The sequence below is a fragment of the Pseudophryne corroboree genome, chromosome 3, assembly GCF_028390025.1.
Source record: "Pseudophryne corroboree isolate aPseCor3 chromosome 3, aPseCor3.hap2, whole genome shotgun sequence".
NCBI lineage: Eukaryota > Metazoa > Chordata > Amphibia > Anura > Myobatrachidae > Pseudophryne > Pseudophryne corroboree.
In genome coordinates this window covers 276,528,377-276,553,559 of record NC_086446.1, presented here as the reverse complement: position 1 = coordinate 276,553,559, position 25,183 = coordinate 276,528,377, and the positions used below count along the sequence as shown (strand labels likewise).

The 25,183-nt window shown below is 47.6% G+C and overlaps 1 protein-coding gene across 4 annotated transcripts in view; it reads left to right on the top strand.

The window, feature by feature from the left end:
* HELZ2 (helicase with zinc finger 2) overlaps window positions 1–25,183 on the top strand; it is a 200,538-nt gene that overhangs the window by 152,912 nt on the left and 22,443 nt on the right. For 3 of the 4 annotated variants that reach the window (XM_063959139.1, XM_063959142.1, XM_063959140.1), the window contains 3 exons: window positions 6,111–6,242; window positions 11,974–12,166; window positions 24,933–25,067. In XM_063959139.1, the coding sequence (XP_063815209.1) occupies window positions 6,111–6,242; window positions 11,974–12,166; window positions 24,933–25,067 (460 nt within the window). The remainder of the gene's footprint in view (window positions 1–6,110; window positions 6,243–11,973; window positions 12,167–24,932; window positions 25,068–25,183) is intronic. The other variant, XM_063959141.1, reaches the window with a different exon arrangement.

Here is a 25,183-nt window from a genome sequence, read left to right as displayed (position 1 = left end):
GGAGTCTTCATCCAGAAGTCTCGACACAATCACAAGGTCTTCGGATCAAGGACAAGGGATCCTCAAGCAGCATTCGTGGACGCACTGGTGATTCCATGAAACTTTCGGCTGCCTTACGTGTTCCCTCCAGTGTCACTCCTGTCCAGAGTTCTACGGAAGTTCAAACAGGAAGGAGGAATGCTGCTTCAGGTCACTCCAGCGTGGTCCAGAAGGCATTGGTTCTCAGACCTGCAGGGTCTGTCGACGGGGCGTCCCCTTCTACTTCCTCAATGATCAGACCTCCTCATACAGGGCCCTTGTCTCTACACAGACCTGGCCAGACTGGCTTTGACGGCGTGGCTCTTAAAGCATCACTCCTTGAGAGCCAAAGGATTTTCGGAGGCGGTTATTCAAACGATGTTGAAAGCCCGCAAACCGGCCTCTGCCCGGATTTATTACAGGGTTTGGAATTCTTACTTCATCTGGTGTGCTGAGAAGAATTATGATGTCCATGAATTTAAAACTTCCAGAATACTGGCTTTCATTCAAAGAGGCCTGGACTTAGGTCTTCATCTGGCCTCCCTCAAGGTTCATATATCTGCCTTGTCGGTTTGGTTTCAGAGAAAAATTGTCTCTATACCTGATGTTCTGACATTCATTCAGGGCGCTATTCGGCTTCAGCCTCCCTATGTCCCTCCTATGGCTCCGTGGGATTTGTATGTTGTACTGAAAGCTCTGCAAGAGTCTCCATTTGAACCTCTTGAATCGGTGGACCTTAAATGGCTCACATCCAAGGTCCTGTTCTTGCTGGCCATTGCCTCTGTAAGACGGGTGTTGGACTTAGGCGCTTTGTCCTGTTGTCCACCCTATCTCATATTACATCGGGTCCAAGCGGTTCTACGAACTCACCCTGGTAATTTTCCTAAGGTGGTGTCATCTTTTCACCTTAACCAAGAGATTGTGGTTCTGGCCTTTGTCTCTTCGGATTTGTCTCGGATGTGGTTAGGGCTCTCCGGGTCTATGTGGAGAGGACTGCCTCCATCAGTAGGTCAGATTCCCTTTTTGTACTGTTTGGTTTTCACAAACGTGGCTGGCCTGCGAATAAGCAAACCTTGGCCAGATGGATTAGAATGGTGATTGCACAGGCTTATGCACAGGCTGGACTCCCAGCTCCTGCTGAAGTTAAAGCCCATTCTACTCGGTGTGTTGGACCTTCTTGGGCGGCCCGCTGTGGCGCTTCCCCAGAACAATTGTGCAAGGTGGCTACGTGGTCCTCAGTGAACATGTTTCTTAGGTTCTATGCCTTTGATACCATCGCCTCTCAGGATGCTTCCTTTGGACACCGGATTCTAACATCCGCTAAGGCGTGTCCCCTCCCTTGAGGAACTGCTTTAGGACATCCCCGATGTTTTCCCTGTGGAATACAGTGTACCCCACTGCAGAAAAGAAGAGTTATGGTAGACTTACCATGGTTAACTCTCTTTCTGCTAGGTACACTGGGTTCCACAGGGCGCCCACCCTGACGCACTTAACTTCTTTGGGTTGTATGGCATTAACCGCTGGTACCCTCTCCTGTCGTAAGATTGTGGTTCTGTGTGACTAACATCTGCCTTCTCTCTTACCCAGAGGCGTAACTAGGGTAGGGCGAGTGGGGCACGTGCCCTGGGCGCCCTGGCAGGCCCACTCGCCCCCGTCACGCCGAAATGTGAGGGGAGGAGAGCGCAGCATCTCTCCCTCCCCTCACCGCCGCTGCCAGCAGCGCTGCTGTGTCCGGTCCCTGGCGGCGTTAGCCAATCAGAGCTTGCGGACCGGCTCCTTATTGGCTGCCGGTCCGCGAGCTCTGATTGGCTAGCGAACTGGCGCCACACAGCCGCCGGAGACCTGGAGCGGTGAGGGGAAGGAGAGGCGCTGCGCTGCGCTCTCCTCCCCTCACATATCAGAGGCGAGCCAGAGCCACAAGCGGTGAGTGACCGGGGGGGGGGAGCACAGTGGGGCATGTAACTGGCATAGTGGGGCATGTATCTGGCACAGTGGGGCGTGTAACTGGCACAGTGGGGCGTGTAACTGGCACAGTGGGGCGTGTAACTGGCACAGTGGGGTGTGTATCTGGCACAGTGGGGAGTGTATCTGGCACTGTGGGGCGTGTATCTGGCACTGTGGGGCATGTTTCTGGCACTGTGGGGCATGTATCTGGCACTGTGGGGCATGTATCTGGCACTGTGGGGCATGTATCTGGCACTGTGGGGCATAGTATCCAGCACTGTGGGGCAATGTAACTGGCACTGTGGGCCATTTTCAGTGGCAACACCCCTTCTGGAGTGTGGCCACGCCCATTTATAGGTTTTTTTTTTGGGGGGGCGCCATTTTCCATCTTGCCCTGGGCTCCGAAAACCCTAGTTACGCCTCTGCTCTTACCTGCTTCTGCATTAGACTGGTTAACGAAACTGAGCTCTCAGTGTCTGGAGGCGGGGTTATAGAGGAGTCCCCAATACATCCTGGGACAGTCAAAGCTTTACCTGATGGTGCCTCTGTATCAAGATCCCGCTCTACACCCTGATGTTTTCCCTGTGGAACCCAGTGTATCTCGCAGAAAGAGAGTTAACCATGGTAAGTCTACCATAACTCTCCTTTTTTTGTGCTCACCTGCTGAGAGTATGAAAAGGTAGAGAAAATATTTTAAGGTAAAAATGTTGGGATTTGCTTCAGAACTCCGTGCCCTAATAACTAATTAGGCATTTTGAAGTTAGCTCAACTGGGCCAATAATTATATGTCATTTTTGGGGTTATAAAAAATAAATGGACTTAGATTGTTAGATTGTGCACCCCAAATTGAAATTATTTATTTCAACAAAAAATAATTGCTTTTGATAAGAAATTTTTACATTTATTCACCTCAAATGACCCCAAAAGCACATTTTCTACTTTTTCTTGCATTTTTCATTTAATTCCTTTGTAATTAAATTACATTTGTAAGTTTAAAAAAAAAAAAAATTTACTTTTGAAAAGAAATGTACAAATCAGTCATTTGACACCTTTATGTAATGAACTCGCAGAAATAGACAGAATAACAAATCCAGTATAGGGAGCAACACAGGTGAGTCATTTTTCATAGGTAGAATGAATACAACAATAAACACTATACATACTGTAAATCAAATAAGGTAGAGCACACAGGTAAAGCGGATGAGTGGAAATAGGGATACAAGGGTGGCAGGACTATAGCAAAAAGTAAAATACCAAGAAGAATATTAAATGATGGACAGAAAACACACACACAATGCATAGAAAAGCATTCAGTACTTTCCTTATGCCCACTAACAGCCTTCAATATGATTCTGCTAATGAAATTGTTACTTTTTTGGGGGTCCAAAAAAGGTCTCCACATTTGTTTCATGAAACAAGCTCGTATTTGCACACCTGCACCTAATTGGTTTGAGCCCTCTGTGTTTTCTTGTCTGTGTATATCATCTCTATGCTCTCCGGTCTGCATAACTCATCTCATCGCCTCTGTTCTCTTAATGTCTGCGTATCTCACCTCCTTTGTGCTCTCCTGTCTGCGTATCTCACCTCCTCTGTGCTCTCCTGTCTGCTTATCTCACCTCCTCTGTGCTCTCCTGTCTGCGTATCTCACCTCCTCTGTGCTCTCCTGTCTGCTTGTCTCACCTCCTCTGTGCTCTCCTGTCTGCGTATCTCACCTCCTCTGTGCTCTCCTGTCTGCTTGTCTCACCTCCTCTGTGCTCTCCTGTCTGCGTATCTCACCTCCACTGTGCTCTCCTGTATGCGTATGTCATCTCATCTACTCTGTTCTCTTATGTCTGCATATCTCACCTCCTCTGTACTGTCCTATCTGCATATCTCACCTCTGTGCTCTCCTGTCGCTCTGTATATATCATCTCATCTCCTCTGTTATTTTGTGTCTGCATATCTCATCTCCTCTGTGCTCTCCTGTCTGCGTATCTCACCTCCTCTGTGCTCTCCTGTCTGCTTGTCTCACCTCCTCTGTGCTCTCCTGTCTGCGTATCTCACCTCCACTGTGCTCTCCTGTATGCGTATGTCATCTCATCTACTCTGTTCTCTTATATCAGCATATCTCACCTCCTCTGTACTGTCCTATCTGCATATCTCACCTCTGTGCTCTCCTGTCGCTCTGTATATATCATCTCATCTCCTCTGTTATTTTGTGTCTGCATATCTCATCTCCTCTGTGCTCTCCTGTCTGCGTATCTCACCTCCTCTGTGCTCTCCTGTCTGCGTATCTCACCTCCTCTGTGTTCTCCTGTCTGCGGATCTCACCTACCCTGTGCTCTCCTGTCTATATCTTATCTCCTCTGTTCTCTTGTGTCTGTGTTTAACATCTCCTCTGTGTTCTCCTGTCTGCGTATCTCACCTCCCCTGTGCTCGCCTGTCTACATATCTCGCCTCCTCTGTGCTCTCCTGTCTGCGTATCTCACCTCCTCTGTGCTCTCCTGTCTATATCTCATCTCCTCTGTTCTCTTGTGTCTGTGTTTAACATCTTCTCTGTGTTCTCCTGTCTGCGTATCTCACCTCCCCTGTGCTCGCCTGTCTACGTATCTCGCCTCCTCTGTGCTCTCCTGTCTGCGTATCTCACCTCCTCTGTGCTCTCCTGTCTGCGTATCTCACCTCCTCTGTGATCTCCTGCCTGCATATCTCACCTCCTCTGTGATCTCCTGCCTGCATATCTCACCTCCTCTGCTCTCCTGTCTGTATATCTCATCTCCTCTGGTCTCCTGTCTGTGTATCTCACCTCCTCTGTGCTCTCCTGTCTGCGTATCTCACCTCCTCTGTGATCTCCTGTCTGCATATCTCACCTCCTCTGTGCTCTCCTGTCTGTATATCTCATCTCATCTGCTGTGTTCTCCTGTCTGCGTATGTCACCTCCTCTGTGCTCTCCTGTCTGTGTATCTCACCTCCTCTGTGCTCTCCTGTCTGTGTATCTCACCTCCTCTGTGCTCTCCTGTCTGTGTATCTCACCTCCTCTGTGCTCTCCTGTCTATGTATCTCACCTCCTCTGTGCTCTTCTGTCTGCATATCTCACCTCCTCTGTGCTCTCCTGTCTGCATATATCTCCTCCTCTGTGCTCTCCTGTCCACGTAGCTCACCTTCTCTGTGCTCTTCTGTCTGAATATCTCACCTGCTCTGTGCTCTCCTGTCTGCATATCTCACCTCCTCTGTGCACTCCTTTCTGCGTATCTCCCCTCCTCTGTGCTCTCCTGTCTGATATCTGATCTCCGCTGTGCTCTCCTTTCTGCATTTCTCACCACCTCTGAGCTCTCCTGTGTGCAATACTCACCTCCTCTGTGCTCTCCTGTCTATATCTCATCTCCTCTGTTCTCTTGTGTCTGTGTTTAACATCTCCTCTGTGCTCTCCTGTCTGCGTATCTCATCTCCTCTGTGCTCTCCTGTCTGCATATCTCACCTCCTCTGTGCCCTCCAGTCTGCGTATCTCATCTCCTCTGTGCTCTCCTGTCTGCGTATCTCACCTCCACTGTGCTCTCCTATATGCATATCTCATCTCCTCTGTTCTCTTATGTCTGTGTATCTCACCTACTCTGTGCTCTCCTGTCTGCATTTCTCACCTCCTCTGTACTCTCCTGTCTGCGTATCTCACCTCCTCTGTGCTCTCCTTTCTGCATATCTCACCACCTCTGTGCTCTCCTGTCTGTATATCTCATCTCCTCTGTTCTCTCGTGTTTGTATATTTCATCTCCTCTGTGCTCTCCTGTCTGCGTATCTCACCTCCTCTGTACTCTCCTGTCTGCGTATCTCACCTCCCCTGTGCTCACCTGTCTATGTATCTCACCTTCTCTGTGCTCTCCTGTCTGAGTATCTCACCTACTCCGTACTCTGCTGTCTGCGTATCTCACCTCCTCTGTGCTCTCCTTTCTGCATATCTCACCACCTCTGTGCTCTCCTGTCTGTATATCTCATCTCCTCTGTTCTCTCGTGTTTGTATATTTCATCTCCTCTGTGCTCTCCTGTCTGCGTATCTCACCTCCTCTGTGCTCTCCTGCCTGCGTATCTCATCTCCTCTGTGCTCTCCTGAATATCTCACCTGCTCCGTGCTCTCCTGTTTGATATCTCATCTCCTCTTTGCTCTCCTCCTCCTATAGGGGCTGCGTGCCACTACAAGGGGCGGGGCTTCCCAGACCGAGACCAGCGGCAGGAAGGCGCCATTTCCTGCTGCTGTGGATCTTCAAGGCTGCATGCACGCTGCTCCTCCAGGACCCACGCTGCTACAAACTGTAAAACTGGTACCAGGGGGTCATAGAAAGGGGGGAGCACGCCAGTGGTAGCGCCACTGCACTAATATCAGGTCAACACATTGTGCTGCTGTGTTCTGTGTGCTGGTGTCCTCTTCTCAGTGTCACTCCAGGGGCTCTCTAGGGTCTGTGTGGAGGTGTTGGTTAGTGGGCTGCACTGTATTACTATTGTGTAAGATGTCTTTTGACATGGTTATGTGTGCTACTTGTAACTCTACCCCGTCTTCAGAGGGGTAACTCATGTGTGAGCTCCTTATCTCCACAGGGACCCAGCTCACAGACACCTGACTGGCTAGATAGCTTTAAAAGCATGATTCAGAATGTAAATTCAGAATTAGCTGCAGCTAAAAGAGAGAGACCAGTGTTAAAACACGCTATTGATTGTGTGGCTAAAGCAACAGATACCAAGAAGGCTTCTCAGCCCCCTCTAGTGGTTTCACATAAACGCTCACTGCCACAGGTTCTCCAGTCTGATTCTGATTCTGATCTGCCTGATGTGGATGATGATGATATGGATGAGGGCAGCTCTCTTCCCCGTGGGGTGGAGGCTCTCCTTTTTGCTGTAAGAGAGGTCCTTCACATACCGAATCAGGAGGCAGAACCAGATGAGGAGTTATACTTTAATGTTAGACCCAAGTTCTCAGCAACTTTTCCTGTGTCTTAAGGAATTGAACTTCCTGGCCAGGGAGGCTTGGTTAAACCCTCATAAAAAATGTAAAATTCCTCAGAGGTTATTAAGTACTTTTCCCCTCCCAGCTGAGGACAGGAAGGTATGGGAAACCCCCTGTCAGTTGATATGTCGGTATCCAGACTGTCTAAGAAATTGGTACTGCCAATGCCAGGGGCTATTTTCCTGAAAAAGCCAGCTGTCCGTAAAATTGAGACTACTCTCAAATTATACGGCAGCAGGTGCAGCACAACGTCCCACAATAGTTTGTCGGTGGATTTCCAGGGCGTTAGTCAAGTGGTCTGATTATGTTCTTGATGATTTAGACTCTCTGCCCCGGGATGAGGTCATTACTCTGCTCCAACATATACAGGATGCTGCAAATTTTTATGAGCGAGGCTATAAAAGAGTTGTAAGATAAATGGCCGCACCACTGCTATGGCTGTTTTGGCGCACAGAGCTCTGTGGATACGTCAGCGGTCGTCAGATGCCGATTCCAAAAAGGGTGTAGAAAATCTTCCCTTTACAGGTGATGCTTTGTTTGGAGATAAATTAAATAAATGGATCTCCCAAGCAATGGTGGGTAAGTCTACCTATCTGCGGTCGGCTACGCCACCTGCTAGACGTTCTTACACCAGACCCTGCTTGCAGTCCTTTCGTGTGGTAAGGTTCAGAGGAAGGGGACGAGGGTTCTCCACCACTCCCAGAGGATCTCGTGGTAAATCCCGTAAACCTGCAGCTGCTGTCTCCCTGGACCAGACCACCAGATCCTCTGCCGCTAAGCCTTCCGCTTGACAGTTGGCCCCAGCAGCAAGGCGACTTTCAGGTAGGTGCTCGCCTTCAGCACTTTGCCCACATGTGGGCGGAATTCTGCTGGGATCCTTGGGTGAGGGACCTCATTTCCCAAGGACACCGGCTGGAATTTCAAGCACTCCCTCCTCACAGATTATTCAAGTCGGGCTTATCAGCTTTACCCACAGCAAAAGTTACCTTGCAAGAGGCTATTCAAAAACTTTTGCAGACAGGGGTGGTGGTTCCAGTACCTCCTCCGCTACACAACAGGGGTTTTTACTCCAGTCTTTTTGTCGTTCCCAAACCAGACGGTTCGGTGCGCCCCATCTTGAACCTGATGTCTCTAAACCTGTATCTGCGGGTGTTCAAATTCAAGATGGAATCCCTGCGGGCAGGGTGTCCGACCTGGAGGAGGGGGAGTTCCTGGTGTCATTGGATGTCAAGGATGCTTACCTACACGTTCCCATGTGGCCCCCTCATCAGGCTTACCTCAGGTTCGCCATATTGGACAACCATTTCCAGTTTCAGGCTTTGGATTATCCACAGCTCCGAGGGTCTTCACCAAAGTCATGGCGGAGATGATGCGTCAACTGCGCATGATGGGAGTAAACATAGTCCCCTACTTGGACAATCTCCTAATAAAGGTTGTGTCCAGGGAGCGTCTGTTGCACAGCATCGATCTGACGACTCGGCTGCTTGCGGATCATGGGTGGATCCTGAATTTTCAGAAATCTTACCTGGAACCGACCCAACATCTTCAATTCCTGGGAATGCTTCTGGATACAGTTTCTCAAAGGGTGTTTCTCTCGATGGACAAGGCCTTGACTATCCAGGCTATGGTTTGCTTGGTGCTGAGTCCTCGCAAAGGTATCCATACATCTTTGCATCCGATTACTGGGCAAGATGGTGGCTACTTATGAGGCAATCCAATACGGCAGATTTCATGCCCGTCTATTTCAGCTGGATCTGCTGGACAAATGGTCGGGGTCTCACCTTCACATGCATCAGGAAGTGACCTTATCTCCGAAAGTGTGGATTTCTCTATTATGGTGGCTACAGGTTCCTCACCTGGTAGAGGGCAGGTATTTCAATATCCACTCGTAGATTCTACTGACAACGGATGCCAGCCTCCGGGGTTGGGGTGTTGTGGCCAGAGGGGCCCAGTTCCACGGGATATGGTCGAGACAGGAATCTGCTCTGCCGATAAACATCCTGGAACTCAGGGCAATTTACAATGCTCTTCTGCAGGCTTCTCATCTCCTGAAGGATCAGGCGATCCAGGTTCAGTCGGACAACGCCATGGCAGTGGCGTACATAAACCGACAAGGGGGAACAAGAAGTAGAGCGACTATGCGAGAGGTGTCAAAAATCCTCCTCTGGGCGGAGGCCAAATGTGAGGGTCATCTCAGCCATATTCATTCCAGGAGTGGACAACTGGGAAGCAGACTTCCTCAGCAGGCACCTCCATTCGGGGGAAGCAGACCTCCATCCGGGGGAACACGGCCTACATCCCCAGGTGTTTCAACGGTTAATTCACCGGTGGGGCTGTCCGCAGCTAGATCTGATGGCTTCTCGACTCAACAAGAAGCTATGCCGTTACTGTTCCAGAACGAGGGATCCGCAGGCTGTTGCAGGGGACGCTCTGACGACACCGTGGATTTACCAGTTTGTATACCTGTTCCCTCCTCTACCGCTAAACCCAAGGGATCTCAAAAGGCTAAAAAGGGAAAGCGCCCAGGCAATTCTAATTGCCCCGGATTGGCCTAGACGGGCGTGGCACTTGGACCTCCTAACCGTGGCTCTGCAGGATCCCTGGCCTCTACCACTCCAAGATCTTCTTCAACAAGGTCCATTCGTCTATCCAGACTTACAGTGGCTACGTTTGACGGCTTGGAAGATGAGAGGGAAATTCTAGCTAGGAAGGGTCTTCCCTTCAGGGTAATTTCCACCATGGTCCAGGCCAGGAAGATGGTTACGTTGAAACATTACCATCGTATCTGGAAAAAGCATGTTTCCTGGTGTGATGGTAGAAAGGTTTCTCCCGTGGAATTTAGAATTGGTTGTTTTCTACTTTTCCTGCAAGCGGGAGTGGATATGGGCCTAAGGTTAGGCTCCATCAAAGTTCAGATTTCTGCGCTCTCTGTTTTCTTCCAGAAACAACTTGCCATGTTGCCTGAAGTACAAAGTTTCCTGAAGGGAGTTCTTTATTTGCAACCACCTTTTGTACCTCCCACGGCTCCGTGGAACTTCAATGTGGTTCTGTCCTTTCTCCAATGGGACTGGTTTGAACCCTTATATAGCGTGGAGTTAAAAATTCTCACCTGGAAGACGGTGATGTTATTAGCATTGGCGTCTGCCAGACGTGTGTATGAATTGGGGGCCTTATCCTGTAAGAGCCCTTATTTGAATTTTCATGATGACAGAGTGGAACTTAGGACCCGTCCTCAGTTTTTGCCTAAAGTGGTGTCATCCTTTCATGTGAATCAACCTATTGTGGTTCCAGTGTTTTCTGACGCTTCCATTGGTCCTGAGTCCTTGGATGTGGTCAGGGTCTTGCAGATTTATATCAAAAGGATGGCCCGTCATCGGAAATCTGATTTGCTGTTTGTCCTTTATGATGCCTCCAAGATTGGTTGCCTGGCTTCTAAGCAATCTATTGCTCGCCAGCTCAGGTTGACCATTAAACAGGCATATACTTCGGCGGCTCTGTGCTTGCCGACGTCTATTCAGGCCCACTCGACGAGGTCGGTGGGATCTTCCTGGGCGGCTGCCCGGAGAGTATCGGCCCTACAGTTGTGCCGAGCTGCTACTTGGTCTGGTCGAACATGTTTGTTAAATTCTATATGTTCGATACCTTGGCCAAGGATGACCTTCAGTTTGGTCAGGTGGTTTTACAGGGATCTCTACACTCTCCCAACCATTTGGGAGCTTTGGGACTTCCACACGGTACTAAAGTACAAGACCCCAGTATCCACTAGGACGTAAGAGAAAATAGGAATTTAATACCTACCGGTAATTCCTTTTCTCCTAGTTCGTAGTGGATACTGGGCGCCCGCCTCAGTGCTTCGTTCCTGCTTACCTGTGTAAGTATTTGATTGAACCAGCGTTGCGGTCTCATTATGTTGTTGGGATAGCTGTGCTATCCTGGTTAGGTTGGTGTTGTTATCCTCTGTTCTGGTTATCGCCTCCCTCCTTTTGTTTATGGTTGTGTGTTGGTTTGTTGCCTCACCGCTGTTGTATTGTTTCTTCTCTCATATTATGTCCGTCTCCTCAGGCACAGTTTTCCTAGACTGAGTATGGTAGGAAGGGCATAAATTCCTATTTTCTCTACCCTCTGCGTATCTCATCTCCTCTGTTCTCTACCGCCTGTATACAGTATCTCATCTCCTCTGTGCTCTCCTGTCTGCATATCTCAACTCCGTTCTCTACTGCCTGTACACAGTATCTCGTCTCCACTGTGCTCTCCTATCTGCGTATGTCATCACTTCTGTGCCCTCCTGTTTACATATTTCATCTCCTCTGTTCTCTGCAGTCTGCGTATCTCATCTCTGTTTCCTCCTGCCTACGTATCTTGGGGATCATTCCGAGTTGTTCGCTCGCTAGGAGTTTTTAGCAGCCGTGCAAACGCTATGCTGCCTCCCACTGGGAGTGTATTTTAGCTTAGCAGAAGTGCGAACGAAAGGATCGCAGAGCAGCTACAAAAATTTTTTGTGCAGTTTCAGAGTAGCTCCAGATCTACTCAGCGTTTGCGATCACTTCAGACTATTCAGTTCCTGTTTTGACTTCACAAACACGCCATGCGTTTGCCCAGCCACGCCTGCGTTTTTCCTGGCATGCCTACGTTTTTTAGAACACTCCCTTAAAACGGTCAGTTGACACCCAGAAACACCCTCTTCCTGTCAATCACTCTGCGGCCAGCAGTGCGACTGAAAAGCTTCGCTAGTCCTTGTGTGAAACTACATCGTTCGTTGTAATAGTACGACACATGTGCGCATTGCGCCGCATACGCATGCGCAAAAGTGCTGATTTTTTGCCTGATCTCTGCGCAGCGACTGAAATCTGCTAGCGAACAACTCGAAATGACCCCCCCTTGTCTCCTCTGTTCTTTCCTGTCTTCATACAGTATCTGTTGTATTTATCTTTTCCTCTGTGCTCTCCCCTCTGTAAATATCATCTCATCTCTGTTCTCACCTGTCTATGTATGTCATAATTGATGTACTCACCTTTCCATATTTCTCATTTATTCTGGTTTAGATATAAGAAGCTCCGAAATGACGCTCGAAAATTTGAACTTGACCGCCATGACATCATTCTGTGTACCTGTATTTGCTCTTCCAGTGCGTTTCTGAGTAAATTGCAAGTGTCACAGATCATCATTGACGAGTGTGCAATGTGCACAGAGTCAGAAACTCTTGTCCCAATTATCTGCCACAAAAGCGCGCAATCGGTGAGTGAAATTGCGTACAACACCCACTATGTTCTGTTTGATCTTCAGTTGTCAACTGAGATGACATCTATGTGATGCTAGTGTCTTCCATTGCTTGGCCATCATGGTACCACTCACTTTAGACATTCGTATTCTTAGACTATTAAAATTCATTATCCATTTGATAACATTCATAGTGCCTAATTCAAGGATGATCGCAAAAGCAAAATCTTCCTATAATGGGCAGAACCATGTGCACTGCAGGTTGGGAAGATGTAACAGAGAGAGTTAGATGTGGGTGGGGTGTGTCGAAACTGAAATCTAAATTGCAATGTAAAAATAAAGCAGCCAGTATTTACCCTGCACAGACACAATATAACCCACCCAAATCTAAATCTCTCTGCACGGGGCTTCTTAGAAATATCAATGTCCTTAGTGTCCGTTCTCCTGGGTAGCTCTGTGTCTGTGTCTCCAACGTGTTTTGGCTCGCTGGCCTTCCTCTGGGAGTCTGTGTGATTTTGAAATCACACAGACTCCCAGAGGAAGGACAGTGAGCCTAAACGAGTAGAAGCCCCGGCGTCGGGTCTACAAAGAAAGACATAACCAGCACAGCAAGAAACATCGCAAGCGGAAAGAATGGACGGGTGGCACACTAAAGAGGACAAAAGGTGAGTCTCTGCAAGTGAGTGGGTGTGCCGGTAAAAGATTCTGCAGAGCCAGAGCCTTCACATTCCCACCCCAGGCAACAACGAGCCAGGTGCAGGTCGCAAGCGCCCGGGGAAGTCTGGAACAAGACCAACCAAGGAAGCAAGCACCCAGAGCGGAGTCAGCCCGGAGCCCCTCTGTTTATCATGAACGCTGCCCAAGTCCCACCATCTAAGATGAACGGCTGCAATGGTAGCGCTCAAGACCATACAGACTTTTAGCCACTGTTGAGATATGGGACGCCGGTCTCTACCACTGATAGTGATTTTTAAATATCCCATTATTGATTATTGGACAGCTCATATCATCTTTGCCTTTTATGCTGAGCACACAGAACTTTCAATTGAATTGGAGTAATTTTTGCACCTAGTATTTTACAGATCTGATTTATGCAATATCCATTCATGCATGAATGCCCTGTTTATGTATATGCATACTCCATACGAATTTATTATAAGTAAAGGTATCAGAACCGTATAAGGTTGTTACATTTCATTGTTAGATAACAATCACTACACAACAAATGTTTTAACAAGCCAGACTACAGGTATTAGACATTGAGGGGTGCTAGTGCAGTTAGGTTACCAAACCTACCTTATTCTAATCATTTGAAAAGGGGAGTGGACAGCACACCCCATTCATATTAGCAACATAACTCAGTGCGCAGACCTTCCCATCCCTTTTACAATAGATCTTAAGAGATGTATTAAGACATTATTGGCTCAATGCATTAAAAACAGTTGGTCAGGTAAAGCATATTGTACTCCTGGAAAATGATACCTAAAGCAATGGCTAGATAGTAAAAAGGCTACTATATTGCAGTAAATAAATTCAGTGACTTGTACTGTTTTTTCTTTCTTTGAATATCAGAACAGTAATGTTAATTCAGAAATCATGTATAAGTTGCTCACATTTTGCTGCCATATTTTGGTATCCTATTCATCTCACAGGCCTTGTTAATTGAAAACTGCTCTTTTAGCAATACAGCTGCAGCAAAATTATTATTTTTTTCTTCATTTACTAGGGGTCACTGGAGTACTCTTTGGATATGGACGGGACATCAGCAGGGATAGGCACATTTAAATATTTAAGTTAGTAACCCTCCTCCCCCTCCATACTCCCAAGAGGCTTCAGTGTTTTTTGTGCCTCACAAGGGGAAGGCACATTTGGAGCGATCTCCAGACTTTACTTTTATTTTTCAAAAATGTTTCATTTTTTTCATCACACGCCTTCCCAGCTTCCTAAGAAGCTTGGGTCCAGGGACTGTGTGTGCTGTTACAGCAGCAGAGAGCTCGTCTGCGCTTAAACAGAGAAGCCCTGCAATAGACTTTCATCAGTGTTAGCTGACTCAGCCTTGGCTGCAGGGAGCAGGACAGAGTTTGGGAAGAAGCTCCGTCAGTGCTTCCAGACCCCGGCAGTGTGGTGCAGGACCGCTTACGCTGCAGCCACTCCGTGTGTACCATTTTTTACTATTACTATGTGTACCAGCGGTCTATCCCCAGAACTGTATATGTACACGGCAGTCAGCCCCTGCTGCCGCTGTTCCGTGTGCATGTGGGAGGTGACAGGGGCTGCACCCATCTCACTTTCCCCAGACGCTGCAGTATCTGTTGCAGCGGACAGCTCCCGCTGCCACCGCTCTGTCTATGGGTTGTATGTAACTGCGAGGGGGGAGGAGTTCATGCTGGGCTGCCTGACACCACTAGCCGCGGATCAGTACCCTGACCAGCACTGGCTTCCTTCTCCCCAGCTATGTAGGACACGCCTACTGCTTAAACCATCGGCCAGCGCTCGCCCACCTTTCTTTCTCTATCGTCCTAGTGGATGCTGGGGTTCCTGAAAGGACCATGGGGAATAGCGGCTCCGCAGGAGACAGGGCACAAAAAGTAAAGCTTTAGGATCAGGTGGTGTGCACTGGCTCCTCCCCCTATGACCCTCCTCCAAGCCTCAGTTAGATTTTTGTGCCCGGCCGAGAAGGGTGCAATCTAGGTGGCTCTCCTAAAGAGCTGCTTAGAAAAGTTTAGCTTAGGTTTTTTATTTTACAGTGAGTCCTGCTGGCAACAGGATCACTGCAACGAGGGACTTAGGGGAGAAGAAGTGAACTCACCTGCGTGCAGGATGGATTGGCTTCTTGGCTACTGGACATTAGCTCCAGAGGGACGATCACAGGTACAGCCTGGATGGTCACCGGAGCCTCGCCGCCGGCCCCCTTGCAGATGCTGAAACGAGAAGAGGTCCAGAATCGGCGGCAGAAGACTCCTCAGTCTTCTTAAGGTAGCGCACAGCACTGCAGCTGTGCGCCATTTTCCTCTCAGCACACTTCACACGGCAGTCACTGAGGGTGCAGGGCGCTGGGAGGGGGGCGCCCTGGGAGGCAAATGAAAACCTTTTTTGGCTAAAAATACCTCACATATAGCCTCCGGGGGCTATATGGAGATATTTAACCCCTGCCAGAATCCGTTAAGAGCGGGAGACGAGGCCGCCGAAAAAGGGGCGGGGCCTATCTCCTCAGCACACAGCGCCATTTTCCCTCACAGAAAGGCTGGAGGGAAGGCTCCCAGGCTCTCCCCTGCACTGCACTACAGAAACAGGGTTAAAACAGAGAGGGGGGGCACTAATTTGGCGTTAGAAATATATAAAAAAGATGCTATAAGGGAAAACACTTATATAAGGTTGTCCCTATATAATTATAGCGTTTTTGGTGTGTGCTGGCAAACTCTCCCTCTGTCTCTCCAAAGGGCTAGTAGGTCCTGTCCTCTATCAGAGCATTCCCTGTGTGTGTGCTGTGTGTCGGTACGTGTGTGTCGACATGTATGAGGACGATGTTGGTGAGGAGGCGGAGCAATTGCCTGTAATGGTGATGTCACTCTCTAGGGAGTCGACACCGGAATGGATGGCTTATTTAGGGAATTACGTGATAATGTCAACACGCGCCAAGGTCGGTTGACGACATGAGACGGCCGACAAACAATTAGTACCGGTCCAGACGTCTCAAAAACACCGTCAGGGGTTTTAAAACGCCCGTTTACTTTAGTCGGTCGACACAGACACAGACAGGGACACTGAATCCAGTGTCGACGGTGAATAAACAAACGTATTCCTTATTAGGGCCACACGTTAAGGGCAATGAAGGAGGTGTTACATATTTCTGATACTACAAGTACCACAAAAGAGGGTATTATGTGGGATGTGAAAAAACTACCGTAGTTTTTCCTGAATCAGATAAATTAAATGAAGTGTGTGATGATGCGTGGGTTCCCCCCGATAGAAAATATGGGCGGTATACCCTTTCCCGCCAGAAGTTAGGGCGCGTTGGGAAACACCCCTTAGGGTGGATAAGGCGCTCACACGCTTATCAGAACAAGTGGCGGTACCGTCTATAGATAGGGCCGTCCTCAAGGAGCCAGCTGACAGGAGGCTGGAAAAATATCATAAAAAGTATATACACACATACTGGTGTTATACTGCGACCAGCGATCGCCTCAGCCTGGATGTGCAGAGCTGGGGTGGCTTGGTCGGATTCCCTGACTAAAAATATTGATACCCTTGACAGGGACAGTATTTTATTGACTATAGAGCATTTAAAGGATGTATTTCTATATATGCGAGATGCACAGAGGGATATTTGCACTCTGGCATCAAGAGTAAGTGCGATGTCCATATCTGCCAGAAGATGTTTATGGACACGACAGTGGTCAGGTGATGCAGATTCCAAACGGCACAAAGGTGTATTGCCGTATAAAGGAAGAGGAGTTATTTGGGGTCGGTCCATCGAACCTGGTGGCCACGGCAACTGCTGGAAAATCTACCGTTTTTACCCTAAGTCACATCTCTGCAGAAAAAGACACCGTCTTTTCAGCTTCAGTCCTTTCGTCCCTATAAGAGTCATATCTGCCCAGGGATAGAGGAAAGGGAAGAAGACTGCAGCAGGCAGCCCATTCCCAGGAACAGAAGCGTTCCACCGCTTCTGACAAGCTCTCAGCATGACGCTGAGACCGTACAGGACCCCTGGATCCTACAAGTAGTATCCCAGGGGTACAGTTTGGAATGTCGAGACGTTTCCCCTGCGCAGGCTCCTGAAGTCTGCTTTACCAAGGTCTCCCTCCGACAAGGAGGCAGTATGGGAAAAAATTCACGAGCTGTATTCCCAGCAGGTGATAATTAAATTACCCCTCCTACAACAAGAAAAGGGGGTATTATTCCACACTATATTGTGGTACTGAAGCCAGAAGGCTAGGTGAGACCTATTCTAAATCTAAAAAAATTTGAACACTTACAAAGGTTCAAATCAAGATGGAGTCACTCAGAGCAGTGATAACGAACCGGGAAGAAGGGGACTATCTGGTGTCCCGAGACATCAGGGATGCTTACCTCCATGTCCCAAATTTGCCCTTATCACTAAGGGTACCTCAGGTTCGTGGTACAGAACTGTCACTATCAGTTTCAGACGCTGCCGTTTGGATTGTCTACGGCACCCCGGGTCTTTACCAAGGTAATGGCCGAAATGATGGTTCTTCTTCGAAGAAAAGGCGTCTTAATTATCCCTTACTTGGACGATCTCCTGATAAGGGCAAAGTCCAGGGAACAGTTGGAGGTCGGAGTAGCACTATCTCGGATACTGTTACAACAGCAGGGGTGGATTCTAAATATTCCAAAATCGCAGCTGATCCCGACAACAAGTCTCCTGTGCTTAGGGATGATTCTGGACACAGTCCAGAAAAAGGTGTTTCTCCCGGAAGAGAAAGCCAGGGAGTTATCCGAGCTAGTCAGGAACCTCCTAAAATCAGTGCATCATTGCACAAGGGCCATGGTAAAAAAATGGTGACTTCCTTCGAAGCAATTCCAGTCGGCAGATTTCATGCAAGAACTTTTCAGTGGGATCTGCTGGACAAATGGTCCGGATCGCATCTTCAGATGCATCAGCGGATAACCCTATATCCAAGGACAAGGGTGTCTCTCCTGTGGTGGTTACAGAGTGCTCATCTTCTAGAGGGCCGCAGATTCGGCATTCAGTTTTGGATGTTGGTGACCACGGAGGCCAGCCCGAGAGGCTGGGGAGCAGTCACACAAGGAAAAAATTTCCAGGGAGTGTGATCAAGTCTGGAGATTTTTCTCCACATAAATATAGCTAAGGGTAAATTTATAATGCTCTAACCTTAGCAAGACCTCTGCTTCAAGGTCAGCCGGTATTGATCCAGTGGGATACAACATCACGGCAGTCGCCCACGTAAATAGACAGGGCGGCACAAGAAGCAGGAGGACAGTGGCAAAAACTGCAAGGACTTTTCGCTGGGCGGAAAATCATGTGATAGCACTGTCAGCAGTGTTTCATTCCGGGAATGGAAACTGGGAAGCAGACTTCCTCAGTAGGCACGACCTCCACCCGGCAGAGTGGGAACTTCATGGGGAAGTTTTCCACATAATTGTAAACCGTTGGGAATTACCAAAGGTGGACATGATGGCGTCCCGTCTGAACAAAAAACGGGACAGGTATTGCGCCAGGTTAAGAGACCCTCAGGCAATAGCTGTGGACGTTCTGGTAACACCGTGGGTGTACCAGTCGGTGTATGTGTTCCATCCTCTGCTTTTCATACCTAAGGTACTGAGAATTATAAGACGTAGAGGAGTAAGAACTATACTCATGGCTCCGGATTGGCCAAGAAGGACTTGGTACCCGGAACTTCAAGAGATGCTCACAGAGGACTTATGGCCTCTGCCGCTAAGAAGGGACTTGTTTCAGCAAGTACCATGTCTGTTCCAAGACTTACCGCAGCTGCGTTTGACGGCATGGCGGTGGAACGCCGGATCCTAAGGGAAAAGGCATTCAGGAAGAGGTCATTCCTACCCTGGTCAAAGCCAGAAAGGAGGTGACCGCACAACATTATCACCACATGTGGCGAAAATATGTTGCGTGGTGTGAGGCCAGGAAGGCCCCACGAAGAAATTTCAACTCGGTCGATTCCTGCATTTCTTGCAAACAGGAGTGTCTATGGGCCTCAAATTGGGGTCCATTAAGGTTCAAATTTCGGCCCTGTCGATTTTTCTTCCAGAAAGAATTGGCTTCAGTTCCTGAAGTCCAGAAGTTTGTCAAGGGAGTATTGCATATACAACCCCCTTTTGTGCCTCCAGTGGCACTGTGGGATCTCAACGTAGTTTTGGGATTCCTCAAAACACATTGGTTTAAAACCAGTCAAATCTGTGGATTTGAAGCATCTCACATGAAAAGTGAACATGCTCTTGGACCTGGCCTGGACCAGGCGAGTGTCAAATTGGTGGTTTTTTTCTCAAAAAAGCCCATATCTGTTTGTCCATTCGGACAGGGCAGAGCTGCGGACTCGTCCCCAGTTCTCTCCCTAAGGTGGTGTCAGTGTTTCACCTGAACCAGCTTATTGTGGTGTCTTGCGCCTACTAGGGACTTGGAGGACTCCAAGTTGCTAGATGTGGTCAGGGCCCTGAAAATATAGGTTCCAGGACGGCTGGAGTCAGGAAAACTGACTTGCTGTTATCCTGTATGCACCCAACAAACTGGGTGCTCTTGCTTTTAAGCAGACTTTTGCTAGTTGGATGTGTAATACAATTCAGCTTGCACATTCTGTGGCAGGCCTGCCACAGCCAAAATATGTAAATGCCCATTCCACAAGGAAGGTGGGCTCATCTTGGGCGGCTGCCCGAGGGGTCTCGGCTTTACAACTTTGCCGAGCGGCTATTTAGTCAGGGGCAAACACGTTTGTAAAATCCTACAAATTTGATACCCTGGCTAAGGAGGACCTGGAGTTCTCTCATTCGGTGCTGCAGAGTCATCCGCACTCTCCCGCCCGTTTGGGAGCTTTGGTATAATCCCCATGGTCCTTTCAGGAACCCCAGCATCCACTAGGACGATAGAGAAAATAAGAATTTACTTACCGATAATTCTATTTCTCGGAGTCCGTAGTGGATGCTGGGCGCCCATCCCAAGTGCGGATTATCTGCATTACTTGTACATAGTTACAAAAATCGGGTTATTATTGTTGTGAGCCATCTTTTCAGAGGCTCCGCTGTTATCATACTGTTAACTGGGTTCAGATCACAGGTTGTACAGTGTGATTGGTGTGGCTGGTATGAGTCTTACCCGGGATTCATAAATCCTTCCTTATTGTGTACGCTCGTCCGGGCACAGTACCTAACTGAGGCTTGGAGGAGGGTCATAGGGGGAGGAGCCAGTGCACACCACCTGATCCTAAAGCTTTACTTTTTGTGCCCTGTCTCCTGCGGAGCCGCTATTCCCCATGGTCCTTTCAGGAACCCCAGCATCCACTACGGACTCCGAGAAATAGAATTATCGGTAAGTAAATTCTTATTTTTTCCTGGTTCACTAGTGGAGCTTCCTGCTGTGGAACCCGCTGTCGCCGCCGCTTGGTGTGGTAGTCGCCCCCTAATCACTGGCTTCCTTCCTAATGCAACTAGCCAGGGTGTCCTGCGCTTAGTAGGACAGCCGCGGCACCCACAGCCAGTGCTATGAGAGGCAGGAGGAGGTATAATGGAGGCCCCAGTCCAGAGCCTCACATAAGGGGACAATGTGGTTAATGTAGACCTGTTGTATTACAGAAAACAGACTATTCACAATGTATATGTATACAAGCCTATGCTTAATGTATATGTATATAAGCTTATGCTCAATGTAAGGCTATGCTCAATGTATATGAAAAAAGTGCTGTTTAAAAAAAAAAAAGCTCATGGTGGACACCATTTTGTAATGACTTCCTGCTTCTTCCTGCAGGAATTTGGTGTTGGTCCTACAACACACAACAAACCTACTAACACCCCTGCCTCTGGAGGGGGCAGGGTTGTTAGTAGGTTTTGTCAATGCAGCACACACTTAAAAGAAGTGTACCAGGGTGCGGTGCACTAGGGCTTATACACACTTCAGTTATTTTTTGCTGAGTCGTAAGGACGCTTGTAAAACTGTATTGCTGTCTGTCTGTGTGCATGATGACTGGATGCAGACTCAAAATCAAAAAAGCAGCTTGTCGGCGATAACTGTGATAGTGTGTTATGTGAACGACGAGGTGTGATGGCTGATTTGAAGTCAGAACGTCTGGCGGCTAAGTCTTATTCAAGGTTAATGCTGTCTGAGCAGTCAGAGTGGGCTCTGGATATTTCTAGAACTTTGCATGGTTCTGATCCTAAAGTAGTCATCTTTGTTTTATAATTTACCGGTTTCCTCTTTGTTACATTCTGACAATTCAATGCCATACTAATGTCTCAGGAAGAAAGAACAGGGTCAGATAGTGAGGTCACTGATGGCCTGGGCATTGCTGATCTCATCTTTGCGATATGCCAGGTGCTAGATTTCACTGAGACAGAGGAGCCTCTGTCAAACAAAGGGTGATTGTGTGTTTTCCTTTTTCTGATTCTCTTTATAAGCAGTTGACGGAAGCATGGCAAATCCAGATAAACGACTTTCTGTGCCAAAAGCGATTTCTGTCTAACTACACTTTCCCAAAGGCGATAACAGTCCCAGCTGCAACAACGCTTAAATAACCATCGGAGTGTAAGATGGAGGCCATGCTTAAGCCATTTATACAGCTGCAGGAGTGTTGCTTAAACCTGCTTTAGTTGGTGTTTGGGTTAACAAGGCTGTAGTTGCTTGGGCGAAACAACTCAAGGTAGTCCTCCAACCAGCTTCTAATTCTAACCGATCACATTTGCGAATCGGCTGAGTATTTGGCTATGGCAACTATGGATGTTGGACAAGTCAGTTCTCGGATTTCAGCCTATAATACTGTAGCCCATCGGACACTTTGGTTGCGATCTTGGCAGGCTGAAGCTTAGTCGAAACGAGGAATAGAGGCGTTGCCTTCTACTGGCGATATGTTATTTGTCCCTGAATTGGACAAGTGGAGACTACTGGAGGAAAATCTGTGTTCCTCCCATTGCCCACACAAGTATCTAAAAGGAAGTACTCTCGACCAGCGTTCAGATCTTTTAGACCTCAGTGTTTTCGAGGCCATGCTTGAGAAACAACCGTACACAGTAGACGTGGTAGAGGACGTGGTTTTCAACAAACCCTCAACTGCTGTCAACAAATAAAGCCAGCTGACAAACCAGTGGCATGACGGCCTTCCAGCCCATCTCCGATCTTCAGTTGTGGGAGCACGCCTTCAAGCATTTCACTAGGCGTGGTTTAAGACGTCCACAGATGGGTGGATCAGCATTTTAGTGTGCAAGGAGAATAAAGTTTGATTGTCTACCACCAATGCGGTTTTTCAAGACAGGCTTGCCTGTGTCAGGAAACATGAAGGCAGTTCTGCAGACCGCTATTCCGTTTCTAGTTGATTCAGTAGTTTGATTCAGGTACCAGTTCACCAACAGGGTCACGGTTATTATTCCAATCTTTTTGTAGTACCAAAGCCAGACGGCTCGGTCACACCGATATTGAACCTAAAGGAGTTCAATCAGTACATCACTTACTACTAATTCAAGATGGAATCCCTGCGGTCACTGATTGCAGGTTTAGAACTACTGTAATTTATGATTTTGCTGGATCCAAAGTATGCGTACTTACACATTCCAATTTGGCCACTGCATCAGGCGCACTTAAGGTTTGCAGTACAACAAACCCATTATCAATTTCAGGCACTACCGTTTGTCCTCTCAGCAGCGCCTCGGGTATTCACAAAAGTGATGTCTGTGCGGATCGCTCATCTTAGAAGTAAAAATAGTTCCGTACTTAGACGACCTTCTCATCAAGGCTTCGTCTCAACCAACACTCCTTCAAAATGTCTTAATTCGGTACAGTTGGATTGTCAACTTCAAAGAATCAAGCCTGGTCCCGTCTCAACAGTTTTTTAATTTCTAGGAATGTTTCTAGATACGGTAGATCAACGAATTTACATGACAGAAGAGAAAGCACAAAGTATTCGTCATCTGGTACAGTTAGTGCTCAATCCACGGACAGTCTCGATGCACTTGTGCATTCAACTGTTAGGAAAGATGGTGGCATCTTTCAAAGCACTCCAGTTCGGAAGATTTCACTCATGTCTTTTTCAGCTAGAGCTTCTCGCAGTGTTCAGGATTTCATCTACAAATTCATTAACTGGTGCGTTTGTCGCCAAGGGCCAGAGTTTCACTACTCTGGTGGCTCCAAAACAAAAATCTCACAAGGGAAAAAAGGTTCTGTGTCTGGAATTGGATAATTCTGCCGACGGATGCAAGTCTCAGAGGTTGAGAACCAGTGGTCCTACATTGTCAACTTCAGGGTCTATGGTCATACCAAGAAAGATTACTGTCAATAAATGTCCTGGAACTAAGGGCAATTTACAATGCTCTGCAACAGGCAGTTCACATTCTCCTGTCTCAGACTGTTCAGGTGCAGTCAGACAACGCGACAGCAGTCGCATACATCAGCAAACAAGGAAGGACTCGAAGTCGCTTGGCCATGCGAGAAGTTGCTCTAATCCTGAATTGGGCAGAGCATCACCAAGTGATATTATCAGCAGTGTTCATTCCGGGAGTGGACAACTGGGAGCAGATTGTCTTACATCCAGAAGTGTTCCAGACGGGGTTAGATGGAGGACAACGTTTAGCGACACTAAAGGTGCAGGTTTCTGCTTTGTCAATTTTCTTTCAACGCTGTTTGGCTTTTTTGCCAAAAGTGCATACGTTTCTGCAAGGTGTCTTTAGAGTTCAACCTCCGTTTGTACCACCTACAGCTCCATGGGACTTGAATCTAGTTTTAAACTTTTTGCAGTCCTCAATTTCTGAACCCTTACAACAAGTGGATGTTAAGTTTCTCACTTGGGAAACAGTTTTTCTTCTAGCCTTAGCTTTGGAAAGGCGTGTTTCTGAAAAAGGTGTGTTGTCATGCAAGCACCGTATCGGGTGTTTCATGATGACAGAGCGGAACTTCGGACGAATCCCGCTTTTCTACCAAAGATGGTATCTTTTTTTCATCTACATTAACCAATCGTAGTTCCTGTGTTTTCAGAAGGGACAGGAACTCCAACATCTTTGGATGTGGTTCGCGCACTTCACATTCATGTAGCTCGAACATCAACAGTACGTAAAACAGATACATTGTTTGTTCTCTATGATGCAGTCAATGTACGTTGGCCAGCTTCCAAACAGACCTTGGCTGGATGGATTAAGCTGACCATTCATCAGGCTTATTTTCATTCTAGTCTACAACCACCTGCATCTATTTCAGCACATTCCACGCGTTCTGTGGGAAGTTCATGGGCAGCAGGTCGTGGGGCTTCCACGACGCAACTTTGCCGTGCAGCTACTTGGTCATCAATGCACACATTTGTGCGCTTTTACAAGTTTGATACTTTTGTGACATCAGCATCTAGCTTTGGCCGTCTAGTGTTACAGGTGCCAACCAGCTCTCCCGCCCAAGGAGGAAACTTTGGTACGTCCCAAGAGTACTCCAGTGACCCCTAGTGGATGAAGGTCTAGTGTTACAGGTGCCAACCAGCTCTCCCGCCCAAGGAGGAAACTTTGGTACGTCCCAAGAGTACTCCAGTGACCCCTAGTGGATGAAGAAGAAAAGTGTATTTTAATGCTTACCAGTTGAATACTTTTCTTTGAATCCATAGGGGTCACTGGACGCCCGCCCAGAGCAGTTTCACCTGTCTTGTGGTAAGTTCAGTATATCTTATGGTAACACATTATTGCTGGCTTGTTTGAATGTTAAGGTGATTGTTATCTATTGTTGTTTCAACTTTTTAGTTGTTCGTTATCTTATAAATGTTAATTGTAATTCTCCATTGTTCATCCTCTCTTTCGCTCCTGTTCGGCTCAGTAAAAAACACTGAAGCATCTTGGGAGTATGGAGGGGGGAGAGGGTTACTCATTTAAATATTTAAATGTGCCATATCCCAAGAGTACTGCAGTGGCCCCTATGGATTCAAAGAAAAGGATTTATCTGGTAAGTACCAAAATCCACTTTTTACCCATTTACATGTAATACATTTCCAAAATCTTTTGGTGGACACTGCTGCATTATCTGTACAAAGGCTACGGATGGCGTTTTCCTGACTACAAAATGTCTTTATTTTCTTGGGAATGTTGTGAGTATACTCAAGATCCTTTTATTTCACAGATTGTTTTGCTTGGGGACCACCGTCAGTTGCGCCCAGTAATAAAAAATGATTTATGCCGCATACTTAAAATGGATCGTTCATTATTTGAGAGGTACGAAGAGAGAGCATTGCTGCTGGATACACAATATCGTATGGTAAGAGGTCTATCCTTCTTTTTATAAGAAAAGGAAGAGATGCTAAAGGGTTTCTTTCTGAGAGTATTCTTACTAAACTTATTGCCATGAAAACAGTCTTCAGTCTGGGTGTAGTA